Below are 14,511 nucleotides of genomic sequence, written 5' to 3' on the forward strand. Positions count from 1 at the left end.
TTTCTTTTATAAAAACATGCCACCAGCGCCGCCAAATATGTCCTTCGCTATACCCGCGATTTTCAAAACTTTCAAAATTATGCACAATGTTACACAGCAAAATTAATATTGCATGATATATGATGCAATCTAATAGTACGTGATGTAAATACAGTAGCCCATATCAGTTAAGTATCATAACTGGGATAAAAGATGAAGTAGTTTTATTATGATTTATGAATGAGAAAACAATGTGCAAACATGTTTATGGTATAAAAGTGCATTCAAAGTAAACGGTAATATAAGATGTTATATAAAATGACAAAACAATTAGTAGTAATTTCTATCATAATAATTGTACCTTTTAAAAGCTGAAAATCTAGTTTTCCTTAATTGTAAATAAATAAGTTATAAATTAACCTAGTATAGATAAGAAGTCTTATAAATGAGAAAGACCATGAAAGAGATACACACAATCACGCACAAACGTTGATATTGCACGTCCTCTATGTCTAAGTCCTGGCATAAGTAAAACAATGTTCACTGCAACATCCCAATAGAATACAGATGATTCTAATACATGTACTTTATAGAATACATAATTTAAAAAATGAATTACAAACATATTACCTGTGATATAAGACAGAAGCAAGTTGTTGATTGTACTTCCAATCCATATACAAATGACAAGAAAAGTTATTATTGCTGCATAATACTACAATACAGAACAAATATTTTTTGAAACAATATTTTTTCATAAATTTTATGGTTAATACTTGTAATTTCTTAAATTCTAAGTTACATATATTTAACTTACAACATTCGGGCGATCCTTTCGTGTTTGTAACATTGATCTCCATAAATTTTGCAAGTGCAAAATCGTTATGGATAAGTTCTGACAAATCTCATTCAACTTTTTTTCTTTTTGACCTGTCCAGCTATTAACAGGATATAAAAGGGATGTCATAGGTGGCACAAGATAATCAATTAAAGCCAACAGAAGAAGAAATATAGATATTATTGTAAGGAAAGCAGGTTCCAACATCCATATGAGGCTACAAAACAGATAAAATTTATATAAATATTACAATTTTGAAAATTAGATTCATTAACATTCCACATAATGCGTACAAAACTTTCTAATAGAGTATATCATGAAAATAAATGAAATAACATTTAAAATAAACTAATAATTATTTTTTAACTTAAATAAAATATGTTTGACAATGTTATTTCATAAAATTAAAAATAAGTAATTTACATTGATAAAAGGTACATATTACACACAATATTTGGATGTTTTAACTTACAAAAATATTGTGGTAGTAATTCCAAGTATGAGACCAGGATACCAAGATCGTTCCCATAATAGAATGGAATTTAATGGAAGTATTAGCTCACGCCAACATTCCATTCTACGCTTTAATTGTTTCATATGTTTTTCCTGCAATATGATTGTATTACATATTAAGAAAGAAAAATCAGTGCTTCTTTCATTGATTTTTCTATTACAAAAAAAAGAAAATACGTTGACATATGATATTTTAATAAAAAATATTAGTTTTATTTTTGATATTTAAATTATAAAAATGTATGTAAAATTTCACCCTTTCTATTCCTGTATTATCGGTCATTTTGTTAATATGTAGCAAAATATTCAAATTCGCACTGTCCAAAGGCACGATGTCAGTAGTATGTCAGAAACTTGAAAGTGTAAGTTAATACAACACAGTTGTAATCTTTTTACATTATACAGCTTTATATTTTACTTGATCTGATCGTTTGTTTATTTATCAGTTTGATTATTGTAATATGCCGTCAGTGTCAGAGACGCCGGATACTTTTTGCTTGAAAACACATGAAATGACAGAGAATCGACTTCTAGTTTCGAGATTATTGTAACTCGCACACGATTGGCTATCAGTTCAAAATGTTGGTTATTGAAGGCAATGCTGTGCTGATGTTGTGACGTTAAAGATTTTCTAGCAGTATATTTCAAACAATCGCGTCTTAAACGTGTTTAGTTGAAATTTCATTCAAAATTTACTAAATATGGCTGCTGTAAGTTCTGTAAGTATTTAATTATATGTATTATTTTTTCTTACAAACTTTAAGAGCGGTACTTCTTGTTTATGTTCTGGTTAAGGAGACAGGTTTCTCCTAATATATTTTATTTTACGTATTATATGTTCTGTATTATAATTTATTTTTTTCAGATATCAAATGTCGAAAACTTATCACCGCAAATTATTAGACGTGTAGCTAAAGAAATGACTGAATTAGCTTCACAACCACCCGAAGGTATTCGTGTTGTTTTAAACGAAGAAGATGTTACAGACATTCAAGCAATCATAGAAGGACCCTGTAAGATTAAATCTCACGTAATTACTATTCTTGTAAAATTTCAATTGCGTAATATGTACTGTATAAAAAGATAATACAATTACTAAAGGATAACCTATCCACATGTCAAATATATATGTTTATGTGTACATGTATATGTATATGTACACAATTGTAGATATATTTATAAATATATATAGATTTTATTTTACCAATTATAAAAATATGATTCGGAAAATCAGTTGTTAAATTATTTAGATGTAATACTGTTAAAGATTAAGTTGATAAAATTTAGTTTTCTTATTATAGTCCTTCATATTTACAAACTATATAATCCATTCTTATTCTAAGTTGTTTTCTTATATTAATTATTTTACAAGTTTACATATAATCTGATTTATTCAATTTTGTAAAGGTATACGTGTATTATTATAATATTGATTATAATTTTTATTATCAGCGGGAACACCATATGCTGGTGGTTTCTTTAGAGTAAAATTAGCTCTTGGCAAAGATTTTCCTCAAGGACCACCAAAGGCATTTTTCCTCACAAAAATATTTCATCCAAATGTTGCGAAAAATGGTGAAATATGTGTCAATACTTTAAAAAAGGATTGGAAATCAGATCTCGGAATTAAACACATATTACTAGTAAGCTATTTATTAGCAAACAAGTGTTAATGGCCAATACAATACAAGCATTTATTTGTATCATATTTTTAGACTGTAAAATGCCTCTTAATAGTGCCAAATGCAGAATCTGCTTTAAATGAAGAGGCTGGTAAATTACTTTTAGAAAGGTACGATGATTATTCAGAAAGAGCAAAAATGATGACAGAAATACATGCGCAGGTAAAATAATGTTATAAGGCTTATTACATTTGTTTATACATATACTGAACAATAAATTTATGCTTCAGGGGGGTGGAAAAGGCAATAAAGCAACTTTAGAAAGTTGTACTTCCTCTGAAGTTGGGGGACCTCTCCCAAAAAAGCATGCAGGAGATAAAAAACTAACAGCAGAAAAGAAAAAAATGTTAAAAGACAAGAAGAGAACACTCAAAAGATTATAAAAAAAATTCATATAATTTATCTATCTTTTATAATTTAAAATACTGGTGTGGTAATGTTGCCTCATATTGTACACAATTATTGCATAGTAAAAATTTATTATCTAAACTCGACTGATCTTATTATTAAGTATTTAGAAAGTTAATAATTCTAGAAGCATTAATGAATGACTTCCTAAGATGCAAACAAGTACAACTTCGTAGTGATCTACTTTACAATCAAGAGTGAAAAATAATTTAACCCACTCTGTGACATCTATTAGTAAATATTTTTACATATGTACAAAATAATACCTCGTGTGATTATTTAAATAAAAATAAAGAATGTTCTCCAAATAAAATTGTTGTATTTTAGATGTTTATAAATAACAGATGTAATTTTTTAAATATTTTTTTCTGTATTTTAATAAAACATTTTTTTTTCCAAACAAGTATTATAACCCAAAAATTATTTTGAATACGAAAATGTCGAAATGATTTAAAAAAGAAATTGATCCAAATATAGTTCTTTTTTCTCGATTAGGTAGGAAATAAAAATCATTCTATTCACAAGAACATTGTTCTTTATTAGGTAATGATTCGTGAATTTTTTTTTGCTTCAGTCTTGTACCACTGCATTGCCATTTATATGCTGCATGAATAAAAGCGTGTACATCGGTTTTCAAACCCATTACTGCACAGTAAAATTTCATCTCTAGTAGACGACTAGATAACAGTATGTCACAGCCTTGTTCCACTGTAAGCTATGAGCTACACATAGTGGTTTTTTTTTTTTTTTTAATTATTCATGATAAAAAGAAACAATTCATAAAAGATCAATTTACAAATATATGATACTATTAAATATAGCGACTGACATGTAGTATATAATAGGGGGTATTCCACGATGTGTAACGTATATGATGATGGATATTTTAAATATGTATATTTTGGTATTTCATGATTCATAAAAATCGATTAAATTGAGGGCTAAAAGTACATTCTGTATTTTGATAAAGAACAACTTTTAAAGTTGAATGTTACTGTATTTTTCGTCTGATAATCACACACGCACGATAGTACATACAAATCCATACAGTCTTTATATCATAACTTTTTATTTTCTTTATGTTACGGTATCATAAAAAAATTTATGAACTCCTACAAATTATCATTTTTATATATTTGTAAAATTTGTATGCCAATTTCCAGAGAAAACGTCAAAAATAAAAGACCCATTAATAGAAATTTCTTATAACATCTTGCTAAATATACAATTATACTTATTTTTATATATTCTCATGAAAATTAGGGAAACACATTGTATCGTGTTAAGTCAAATCAGAACAAAATCTTAAAAGTATGCTTTGTGACGTTGTTACTTTACTTCTTTTACGTAAGCTTCCAACTCGGCGTCTAATTCTTCAGCGGTAGGAGTTTTCGTCGCTTGTCGAATGCCTCCTCTGCCACCACGTCGTCCCGTCCCACGACCTTTAATGAAAAACATAAGGATGCATCAGTACACTGATTCTTTAAACACAAAGATTCATTTTTCTTCAAATAATTTAACTGCGTACCTCTGATGGATCCTGTTCCACGATTACCCCTAAACCGGGACTGAGGTCTCTGTGTATAACTACTGCCGCTTAGTCTCGGGCCTCCACGGATTGATGTGACTGGTATTTCAGAGGTAGCAACTTGTATGTTCATTTCACGACCTGCCGATGTATACCACATATTGCAATAATAGATGTGAATAGTTGTGCAAATCATAATTCACAATAACTTCTTTGAAATTTGTTTTTCTTTAATTTCATCCCATGTTGGAGTATTTATGGAAGGATAAAAGAGAAAATGCTCAAACTGTATGTTGCTAGGTATAAACTGGAGACCAGATTAATAAGTGATACTGAAACCCTAAATATAGGCGGAATTTTATAATTAAAAAGAGACATCCAAAGCAAAACTTATAGTCCAAACATAAATTCAACTACACACCATCCAATGGTACTCCATTATACTGTTTCATTGCTTTAATGGCATCTGCTCTTCTTTCAAATATAACATCTGCAGAGCCTAAAGATCGACCTGACCTGTCATAATGTACTGCTGCTGATTTTAAGGGACCAAATTCACTAAATAATTCCTGGAAACACATAAACATACAGTTATTTGTAAATGTTGTGTTTAGTAATTAAAGAATGTCAATATTATTCTTTTTGTAATGAAATATTTAACGCTAATTTTGAAAAAATATGTAACAGCAAATATTCTTTTCATAAACCGAATACTTGTTATTTATTATTTTAGTCTAAATTCAAATCAGAGCAATATGTTTACAAATTATTGAAAGTCTTTTTAGTTATACCTGAATATCTGAATCCGATACTCCAAAGTCAAGGTTTGATACGAGGAGCTTGGTTGTTCCTGTGCTACCTATTGCACTTCGGCCAACCTTTTTTACCCCATCAAACATGTCATGTTTCCATGCACTGTTTACATCACCCTAAATACATCAATAAAAATTGTATTTATTATAGTATATATTTTTGAAAAATACAAATAAAATAATTAATTAATTAAAAATTTCCTTAATACATTTACTGCAGATATCAAGTGATTCTATTAAATAATACCAAATATTCCACATTTAAAATAGTAAACATTATTAGAAAAAAAAAAAAAAAATGATAAACATAATCGTCCTTAAAACGAACGCTGAAGCATCATCTTATAAAAACGCAAACTATAGCAATTTGTATAGAATTCGATGTTAAACAATTTCCAAAAATATATAACACAGTTTTTTTTTTACAGTAGTACTGTTTTTACATAAACAATGTAAAGACTAATTTATTCCAAAATATACCCGTTAATCCCTCCATAGATTAAACCACATAATGCACAAGCGCTTTCAACGGAAGTAATACGATAGGTTTCGATATAGCCACACGTGACAAAGCGAATGTAATATGAACATCGAACATTTTATTAGAATACAAATGATTTCTTACCCTCGTGTACGGAAGAGAATTTCTGGTAATGCCACCACGACTGCGTCCCCGCATGACGCCACCACCAACTCTTTGAGTTCTGCGTGCTCCTCTACGAGGTGAATTACCGGCACCTCTTCCACGTCTGCCACCTCCGCCGCGCGGTCTAGTCCCTTTATTTTGCTTGATAATGTCATCAAGACTCATTTCTATTTTATCAACCATCTTCATTTGTGCTGGCTTTCGAATAATGACACTACCACGTAAAAATCAGTAAAACCAACCTCTTTCGTCTTCGTAATGATGGCGGCGAACGAAGACGAAACAAGCGCGCACAGAAAGCTGGTTGTAAAGACCGTAGATTGTAGAGAAACTTCTAGAAGTACTGTACAATTATTCGACGAACAGAGCGCTATCTATCAATGTACCGTTAAATTTTAAATTAACCCTTTGATTTACTTTAATTTCATTGGCATTTTAAGTTTCCCCAATATTTATAACCATATCAATTCCAAAACCTGATATTTATAATTATTTTTAAACGAAAGTCGATATTTTCAAGATACAAATTTATTTTTTATTTATTTGCCTTAAATGTATTTTACAGTTTATGACTTCATTCTTTCTTTAAACATATTACAATATTTAAATAAATTTTGAATATCAAAAATAAAGTAATACAAATGTATCACTTCTTTTCGAGTACTATTACAGTTCATCACGATCTTCATCCATATCATTTTGCTCAATATTTTCATCATCTTCATGACTGAAATCAGTAGGATTGCATAGTTTTGCAATATTTGTACATAACTGTCTTTTAATATTATTCTCTTTATGAGTAAACAGAGAAATTATAGAATCTTCAAACTCCTCTACTACTCCCTCACACTGCAATATAATAAGAAATGTATAGTATTTTAAATCAAACAATATATTTTTCTTGATTAATTACATTTATGAATAATATAGGCGAACTTACATAATATTTTAAACTTTTATTGAAATCACCATCTTGAATGATATCAACCTTACCCATTTCAGGATTCATGGTACCAGCTGGAGTCATGAGATTCAAAATTGTTAACTGACCATTTGATTTATATGTTGCTTTAACATAATCTGACATTTTATTACAAATATTATCCAACATATCAGACATATGCACTTCAGATTCAGCAAGTGGAATCTTCAAATAAAAATACATATTTTTGATCATTTTCTTAAATGAGATATAAAACTTAATTACTACCTTTTTGTGAATTGCATTTCCTTCTGCATCCAATCTATAATTTCCTACTTCAATTTCTATTGAAGGATCAATTTTTGCTAATTCTCTTTCAAATTCTGTTATAGTCGATCTACAAACTATATATAATTAATATTAACTTGTTACAATCTTATTTGAATAAATGCATTTATGTTCATATATATACATATTATTTTACTTACCTAAACATTTTAAAAGCTTGTTATCAACCTTTGTAGGTTCAACAAAAACATTTACAAACAAAATAAAATATGCCACTATTAAGGTTTTCATCTGTAATAAAGAAATATGTTAATGAATTATATTAAAATTATTTCAAAAGTCAAAAAAGTTATAAATGTTGGACCTAAACTTACATTGTATTTAACTGAAAATTAAATAATATCTATATATACTGTTTGTAAACTAATACAATTCTAATGAAATGTCTCAATTTTTTCAAAGGTGGACACGTGTATAACACGTATACATGAACGAATATACATAAGCATGTAAAATAATGCTCAATGGTCAAATAATAACCAATGGGTAACTATCATGCCTAGGAACTTTGCAGGCAGAAGTTATTCTCCTTGCATCATTATTATCCCAGGGAAGCCAACAAATATGTTCCTATATGCATAGGCTCATAATTCAACATTGAACTTAACCTAAAAGCATATGATATAAGTACATATAATGTATAACACAGTCTAGAAATTTTGACATTATTTTTGCATTAATATTAAATTTTTATTGTGATCATAATGTCTCTTGTTCGTAGAGGACAGGTATTCCTTTTATAAATAAACTTATATTCCTTGCCTTTCTATTGATAGATTTTTGTTTAGATGTACCTTTTCATCTTACAAGATATTTAATTTCATAAATATTGCAGTTTATTTTACTTTATAAATATTACTTTAATATTAAAATGACACAGTACATTTTTTATTATACTTTATGTGTAGCATTGGGGTACGTTTGCACGTATTTGGCACATCTTTGATGCGACTTGGCAAGATCCTTTTAAAAGTGCCCATAGGATAAAACATTATCTCATGGGACTATATAAACCCATATATCATCCAACTAGTAAGGATAATTAATCACACAAGAAAGTTGGTTAAGCATGGTTCATTATGAAGTCATATAAAAAAATACATAGTTTCAATTAAAAGAAAAACAGAATCTGGTCTTCATAATAATATAAAAGAAAAATTGATTTTCATACAGCATTTTCTCCTGATTAATATGATTACATTTAATAATTTTTAGATGATTGTGGTGACCATGTAATAGTTGTAAATAGTAAGGACATTGCATTACGTGGAGATGAGTGGCAAAAACGTGTCTATTATCATCATACTGGGTATATTGGAGGTGCAACCTGGACATTAGCATGGGAATTACATAGTAAAGATCCCACCATGGTAAGCAGTATGAAATGATTAATAAGTAATTTTGTACAAAAATTACAAGAAGCATTGTATTTACATTACAGATATTAAAGAAGGCAATTTATTCTTCAATGACTGGAAATTTGCAAAGAAGACACACTATGCAAAGGCTACATATTTTCCCTGATGAAAATGTACCTGAAGATATGCTAAAAAATGTTACTAATCAGATCAAACAATTAAAACCAGTTCCAAGTAGATTACATGAAATTTTACCAGAAGAAAAAGAAACGATTCCACAACTTATAAAATATCCAGTTGATTATCAACTTCGATAAAACAATAATTGTAAATAGATCATTACATTAATTATTTTCCCATTTGTAATTTGTATCATACATAAGTAGTAATAAAACGAAATTAAAATACAATAATTTTATTATTTACATGTGCTTACATATACATAAAGTAAGTTTAGAAACATTATTCACTTGTAATTAATTGCTGTCCTTTAGGTTTTAATTTGCTATCCAGAATTTGTTGTTTTTGTTCCTCTTTTTCTTTTAATAACTTAGCATGTCGTTCAACTGCATAATCAACTTCACTAACTAGTTGGATAATTTTTTTCTGAAATTGATAAAAGTTATAGTTTTATTATTTTACTGTAAATATTATAAATATTATAAATACAAATTCATTTAAACAAATATACCGCATATTGTTGATGTCTTTGCATACGTTTTAGTTGGTTCGCACCATAAGGAGTAGGTTTATTATCTTTAAATGAGTAATCTTGTAAAGTAAGTAGTGGCCCAGCTGTATTAGGGTTCCGTACAAATTTTTTGCTGTAATCATAATAACATAAATTTTTTCATGTAATTTACAGTGTGTTTAATTTACCGTATGTTTAATTATGTATTGTATATTGTAAAATTTAATCTTACGCGTTTCTCCAACCCTGATTTAAATGTGTTGTAGTAGATGTGTGAAATCTACTAACAGAGGTAACAAGATCTGAAATATTAAATAATCAATTTTTTACAAGTTTGTTTTACTGTTGTGCTATGAAGGAATAGTTTCAACACTGGTCGAAACTGAAAAATAATATTTGTCTACTAACATGTACAATGATTAACACGAAACATTATCATTCTTTCAGGTTTTAAAAGTTAACTAAAACATAATCTGGGTTATAAATTTGGTATGTATATAAACACATAAATCATGAAATATATATTGGCACATAGATAAGAAACTTAGATATGCAATATTTATGTCAGTCTTGGAACTAACTTTGAGAATTCCAACTTCCCCTATATTGCTATTTTCCCTCGGAAAGTCCATTTTGGTATTTAGATACTATGCATTCTCTCATAATAGGGACTATAGAAATAAACAAAAACATAATAATTATATTTTAATAATAATTATTTAAAGAACATAATCAGTTTATATATATGTATTTGTATTGCAGTGAGCTAAAGGAATTTAAAGACAAAGGTGGTGACAAAGAAGTAACTTTGATTAGTGGCAAACTTCAAATCTGTTATTATTTTCGTACAGACAATCATGGTACGTAAGTACGTGGTATAAGTTGAGTTTGAGAAGTGGAACGTCTTATTTCTAAAACGTCGGTGCACGTTTAAATCTAAAATGACATCCGTGGACTCAGGAATTGAAACCAGTAACAATTCGGACGATAGTTCGTTTGCTCAAAATGAAGATATGTTGACAGATGAAATCAACACCAGTCCAGTCAGTTCAGCTGTTGCAACAATAAGCAGCACTCAAAATGATATTCGCACAACTAAACCAGAAAATCTTCGTATTGAAATTGGATCGGATTGGTTGGTTTGTTGGCCAGGCGTACGTTTACCACTTTCATCTTTAGGTTCTATAAATGAAAATTACAAATATCCTGAAGAAATTGAGAATTCTACGCCGACAAGTAGTTCGGGACCAATCGTTCTATCCTCCAACGTACGTATCTTTTTTATAGTCTTTTTATGAACAGTATTTTTGTTTATACTTTCATATTTCAATTTATTATTTTCTAAGTACTATAAATCATGTTACAGGTTCCAGAAATTAAATTTCCTTGCATATATAATTCTGCCAGGCCATCACCTTACATGACAATATTCAGAAGAAGTAAGTTAATTTTACATAATTTTGTTTTCCAATATAATTAATCTTGTATAATAATATTTCTGTTGTTTTTATTTTTAAAGGAGGTATTTATTATAAAAAAATGAAATCTGTGCATACATCACACAGATATCATCATCCTGTTTCTTGGAGTTACTCTCAAGCACCTTTTATTGAACGTAAAATGAGAGTTGCAGCAGCCACAAACAATACTATAATGATGAGACAACTGTTAATTAGTGGTGTATCACCTAATAATCATGATGAACAAGGACGAACTCCTCTTCATCTTGCATCTTGCAGGCAAGTTCAATAATTTTTAATTTTTAGTTAAATTTATATTATTTAGCAGTAGAATCCTGGATGCTGTTATTTAATATTAATTTGATTTAATATATGTAACAAATGAAATTTTGCAGGGGTTACACAGAAATGGTAAGTTTATTACTAGAACATGGCGCGGATCCTAATCGTCGCGATTGTGTAGGTAACACTCCATTGCACTTAGCCGCTGTGACTGGTAAAATATCGGTGGTTACGCTTTTGTTAAATGCGGGGACGGATTTATTATCTTTGGATCAGGAAAGTTACAATCCCTTACAATTAGCACAGACAAAATTGAAATTGTTACAGAACTGTAAGGGAGAGAATATGCAGAGAACCAGAGAAGAAGTGCAGAATGTAAAGAGCATGCTGTTGGCATGTTTACGGAAACAAAAAGATACTCACAAAAAGATGGATACCTTAAGCACTTTTTGCTCGCGTTTATCTTTATCCAATCCATCTGATCAAATTCAAGACGATGTCAAAGATCTGTTGGCTAATTTAGATGCTCTTTCTATAACTCAGTAATTATCCATTTGCATTAACAGTCGATTTTGGTTAACATTCATAATTAGAAATGATACAAAATTGAAGAGAAGGTCAACAGCATATGTTAAATTTACAATCATATCGTAACAAATACATTTTTTGTAGTTAATCGATGCGTCACGATAAAAATCTTTTTTAATAAATATTCCCGCGTGAGATAATGATAAATTTTTAATGTACAAAATGAGACAGAATTACAGTTCATTTAAACGATCGTTACATCGATACATTTAGGTATATCGAATTAGAGTGTGACTATTATTATATAGGATGTTGTTATTTATACATTAATGACACATCAGATATTTTTACATCCTTTTTTTGTTTGATTGAAATGATTTCAACAAACTTTGCTTTCTTTATTACTAAAATATTATTTTCAATGAACGATTTGCTTATTTGTTGTTATTAGCTTGATACTATGTATGTATCATAAATTATACAATTAGAGGTCTTTAATTATAAAGACGTTTATTACTAATGTCCCTATGGATTAGATAACAGCTCAATTTTAGGATAACAAGCCAGAAGTATAATATTTCACGATTCCACTTCGGCCTTTAACTTCTGTTTCTCTTTGTCTTCTCAGCAATCACTGCTTCAAGTTAGTTATATTTATATACATATGCAAGTTCTATTTGATATAAAATTCATAGTATATAATAACTTTTTAAATACAAACGTTTTCATATGGTGTAGGTTTAAAGAATGGTACATAACATTTTTGCAAGTTTTAATTACATGTTTTACTTTATACCCATATATAAATTGATAATTTTTTTTCTTCTACAATTGTTATAAGTATTCTTGCTCATTTAAAGAATCGCTTCAATTTAATATATTTAAGCAACTATAGAACAACTAATTTTTAATTTCCACAGCATCACTTTTCAAAGATCGAATGAAAAAGATGATGTTTTAGATTGTGTTTGGTAAATTCAGCAAGCTGCAAAGAGAGTATTAAAACCAAAAATATAATTATCTCGTTTATTATTGTTTACAGTGTGTATATGCTTATTCATTTTTTTTATAAGTTTATACATTTCTTTAATATTCTATTTTAATCTGCTATTATTTTAGTAATTTATATGTATATTTACTATTTCAGTTTTGTTGTGTATATTACGATTCTTTTTAAGATCTGAATCCTTTTTTTAAGTTTTTTTCAAATTTTCATAGCTACAAGACTGGTAAACTTTCAAAATAGGCTACAAGGTGTTCTTGTCACTTACAGTTCTATCCCAAGTTTTTACAAATGCATTATATTTCTTTGTATAATGTTATGCAACTGTTAAGCGTTGATAAACGTATTTCTTAATGTGTTTATAAAAGGTATTGTAACGCTATGTGTGAAGCATTCTTCATAATGAAAATATCGTACCCATAAACGTAAAATTTTAATAGAAGTGTCTCTATCAAAATGGTTTATGTGATACTTATTAATTTGTTTTAAACAAAATCATATATTCTAATGAAACTTATTGTTAATTTTAAAAGTTAAACATTTTAAATATTGCCATTACTTCATTATCATCCATATTCTGTCACTCTGTTTGCAGCCATAATGATATTTCTAAAACAATGTTAGATATATGTGCAAATTATGAAATAAATGATCATATGAAATTAAAAACTGTCAAACGTTTACATGGTAAACATATCATTTGTTGAACTGTATATTATTAAATATAAATATAATTCATATAATGCAATCTATAATGCATAGGTGTTCAAAGTATTATTATACAATTAAGTAATACAATTAGGACTAGACATGATTTTTTCAAAACTGCTTGTCTGTCAATTGCTATTATTTTATAATATATAACTGATAAAATAATAGTTAAAATTGATATAACAAGCCAATTTTATTGAATGTAGTATAAAAAACAATGTGTGGGTCAATGTAACGTTTCAAATTTATTTTTGAGAATGAAGTAGTTATGTTAGATACTATGTTTTATTAGGTATAGTACATAGAAATAAAATTTATGATCGCGATATTTCTATGAACAGATCTAGTAAATGTAAATGATCATCTTTGTATTATCTAACTACATATGAGCGTGTAAATAATTAATGTAATTACTTTATACGAACTGTATATAAATGATTCATCCGGTAAACGGTACTTAATTAGAAAATCAAAAAAAATTATTTTGCTTTATAGGAACTTACAATGATATAAGTTCCTTCATATAATCAAGCGTATACGTGAGATGTTTTTTTTTTCATTTTTTACAATTGTATCCATTGTTGTTTATAAGTAAACGAGGGTTTATTCAGTTAATTAGATCATAATAAATGATGTGATTTCTCTTGTACTGATATGCAGTCAATAAATAATGAACTGAAATATTGTACTTATTTTCTTTTTGCAATATTCATGTATAAAAATTTCAAATTTAACCTCTTTTTTAAATCAGAATAATACCATAAAAAATTTATCTACAAAATTATGTTCTTTATTTGTTAGT

The 14,511-nt window shown here is 28.3% G+C and overlaps 7 protein-coding genes across 10 annotated transcripts; 3 read left to right on the forward strand and 4 right to left on the reverse strand.

Moving 5' to 3' along the window:
- Positions 1-186: 186 nt before the first annotated feature.
- On the reverse strand, positions 187-2,179 carry LOC114870879 (ADP-ribosylation factor-like protein 6-interacting protein 1). Of its 2 annotated transcripts, none has more exons than XM_029176077.2 (5): positions 2,085-2,179; positions 1,290-1,423; positions 797-1,034; positions 610-694; positions 187-522 (listed from the first exon to the last, which is right to left on the reverse strand). In XM_029176077.2, the coding sequence occupies exons 2-5, from the start codon at positions 1,412-1,414 to the stop codon at positions 419-421; spliced, it is 552 nt and encodes a 183-aa protein (XP_029031910.1). In that variant the 5' UTR covers positions 1,415-1,423; positions 2,085-2,179; the 3' UTR covers positions 187-418. The 2 variants fall into 2 exon arrangements, with proteins under 2 accessions (XP_029031910.1, XP_029031909.1); XM_029176076.1 differs by lacking the exon at positions 2,085-2,179 and adding an exon at positions 1,587-1,670.
- On the forward strand, positions 1,957-3,501 carry LOC114870880 (ubiquitin-conjugating enzyme E2 S). Its single transcript, XM_029176078.2, has 5 exons — positions 1,957-2,049; positions 2,196-2,343; positions 2,783-2,973; positions 3,046-3,174; positions 3,243-3,501. The coding sequence occupies exons 1-5, from the start codon at positions 2,032-2,034 to the stop codon at positions 3,393-3,395; spliced, it is 639 nt and encodes a 212-aa protein (XP_029031911.1). The 5' UTR covers positions 1,957-2,031; the 3' UTR covers positions 3,396-3,501.
- An 895-nt stretch (positions 3,502-4,396) lies between these two features.
- LOC114883186 (THO complex subunit 4) lies at positions 4,397-6,720 on the reverse strand. The gene is made up of 5 exons (XM_029200737.2): positions 6,386-6,720; positions 5,740-5,877; positions 5,370-5,517; positions 4,949-5,089; positions 4,397-4,862 (listed from the first exon to the last, which is right to left on the reverse strand). Exons 1-5 carry the CDS (start codon positions 6,593-6,595, stop codon positions 4,750-4,752), a joined length of 750 nt encoding a protein of 249 aa, XP_029056570.1. The 5' UTR covers positions 6,596-6,720; the 3' UTR covers positions 4,397-4,749.
- A 224-nt stretch (positions 6,721-6,944) lies between these two features.
- On the reverse strand, positions 6,945-8,103 carry LOC114870851 (protein seele). 2 transcript variants are annotated; one of them, XM_029176011.2, is made up of 5 exons: positions 7,991-8,103; positions 7,817-7,907; positions 7,617-7,732; positions 7,347-7,553; positions 6,945-7,255 (listed from the first exon to the last, which is right to left on the reverse strand). In XM_029176011.2, exons 2-5 carry the CDS (start codon positions 7,905-7,907, stop codon positions 7,073-7,075), a joined length of 597 nt encoding a protein of 198 aa, XP_029031844.1. In that variant the 5' UTR covers positions 7,991-8,103; the 3' UTR covers positions 6,945-7,072. The 2 variants fall into 2 exon arrangements, with proteins under 2 accessions (XP_029031844.1, XP_029031845.1); XM_029176012.2 differs by lacking the exon at positions 7,991-8,103 and having other exon boundaries at positions 7,617-7,725.
- A 117-nt stretch (positions 8,104-8,220) lies between these two features.
- On the forward strand, positions 8,221-9,439 carry LOC114870853 (39S ribosomal protein L13, mitochondrial). The gene is made up of 4 exons (XM_029176015.2): positions 8,221-8,404; positions 8,585-8,708; positions 8,892-9,046; positions 9,118-9,439. Exons 1-4 carry the CDS (start codon positions 8,381-8,383, stop codon positions 9,349-9,351), a joined length of 537 nt encoding a protein of 178 aa, XP_029031848.1. The 5' UTR covers positions 8,221-8,380; the 3' UTR covers positions 9,352-9,439.
- On the reverse strand, positions 9,434-10,244 carry LOC114870854 (39S ribosomal protein L52, mitochondrial). The gene is made up of 4 exons (XM_029176016.1): positions 10,134-10,244; positions 9,958-10,027; positions 9,726-9,858; positions 9,434-9,640 (listed from the first exon to the last, which is right to left on the reverse strand). The coding sequence occupies exons 1-4, from the start codon at positions 10,162-10,164 to the stop codon at positions 9,497-9,499; spliced, it is 378 nt and encodes a 125-aa protein (XP_029031849.1). The 5' UTR covers positions 10,165-10,244; the 3' UTR covers positions 9,434-9,496.
- Positions 10,245-10,413: 169 nt separating this feature from the next.
- LOC114883241 (ankyrin repeat domain-containing protein 54) lies at positions 10,414-14,390 on the forward strand. 2 transcript variants are annotated; one of them, XM_029176010.2, is made up of 5 exons: positions 10,415-10,993; positions 11,092-11,164; positions 11,245-11,464; positions 11,581-11,596; positions 11,795-14,390. In XM_029176010.2, exons 1-5 carry the CDS (start codon positions 10,667-10,669, stop codon positions 12,011-12,013), a joined length of 855 nt encoding a protein of 284 aa, XP_029031843.1. In that variant the 5' UTR covers positions 10,415-10,666; the 3' UTR covers positions 12,014-14,390. The 2 variants fall into 2 exon arrangements, with proteins under 2 accessions (XP_029056679.1, XP_029031843.1); XM_029200846.2 differs by having other exon boundaries at positions 10,414-10,993; positions 11,581-14,390.
- The last annotated feature ends 121 nt before the right edge of the window (positions 14,391-14,511 follow it).

The sequence above is a fragment of the Osmia bicornis genome, chromosome 1 (genome assembly GCF_907164935.1).
Source record: "Osmia bicornis bicornis chromosome 1, iOsmBic2.1, whole genome shotgun sequence".
Lineage (NCBI taxonomy): Eukaryota > Metazoa > Arthropoda > Insecta > Hymenoptera > Megachilidae > Osmia > Osmia bicornis.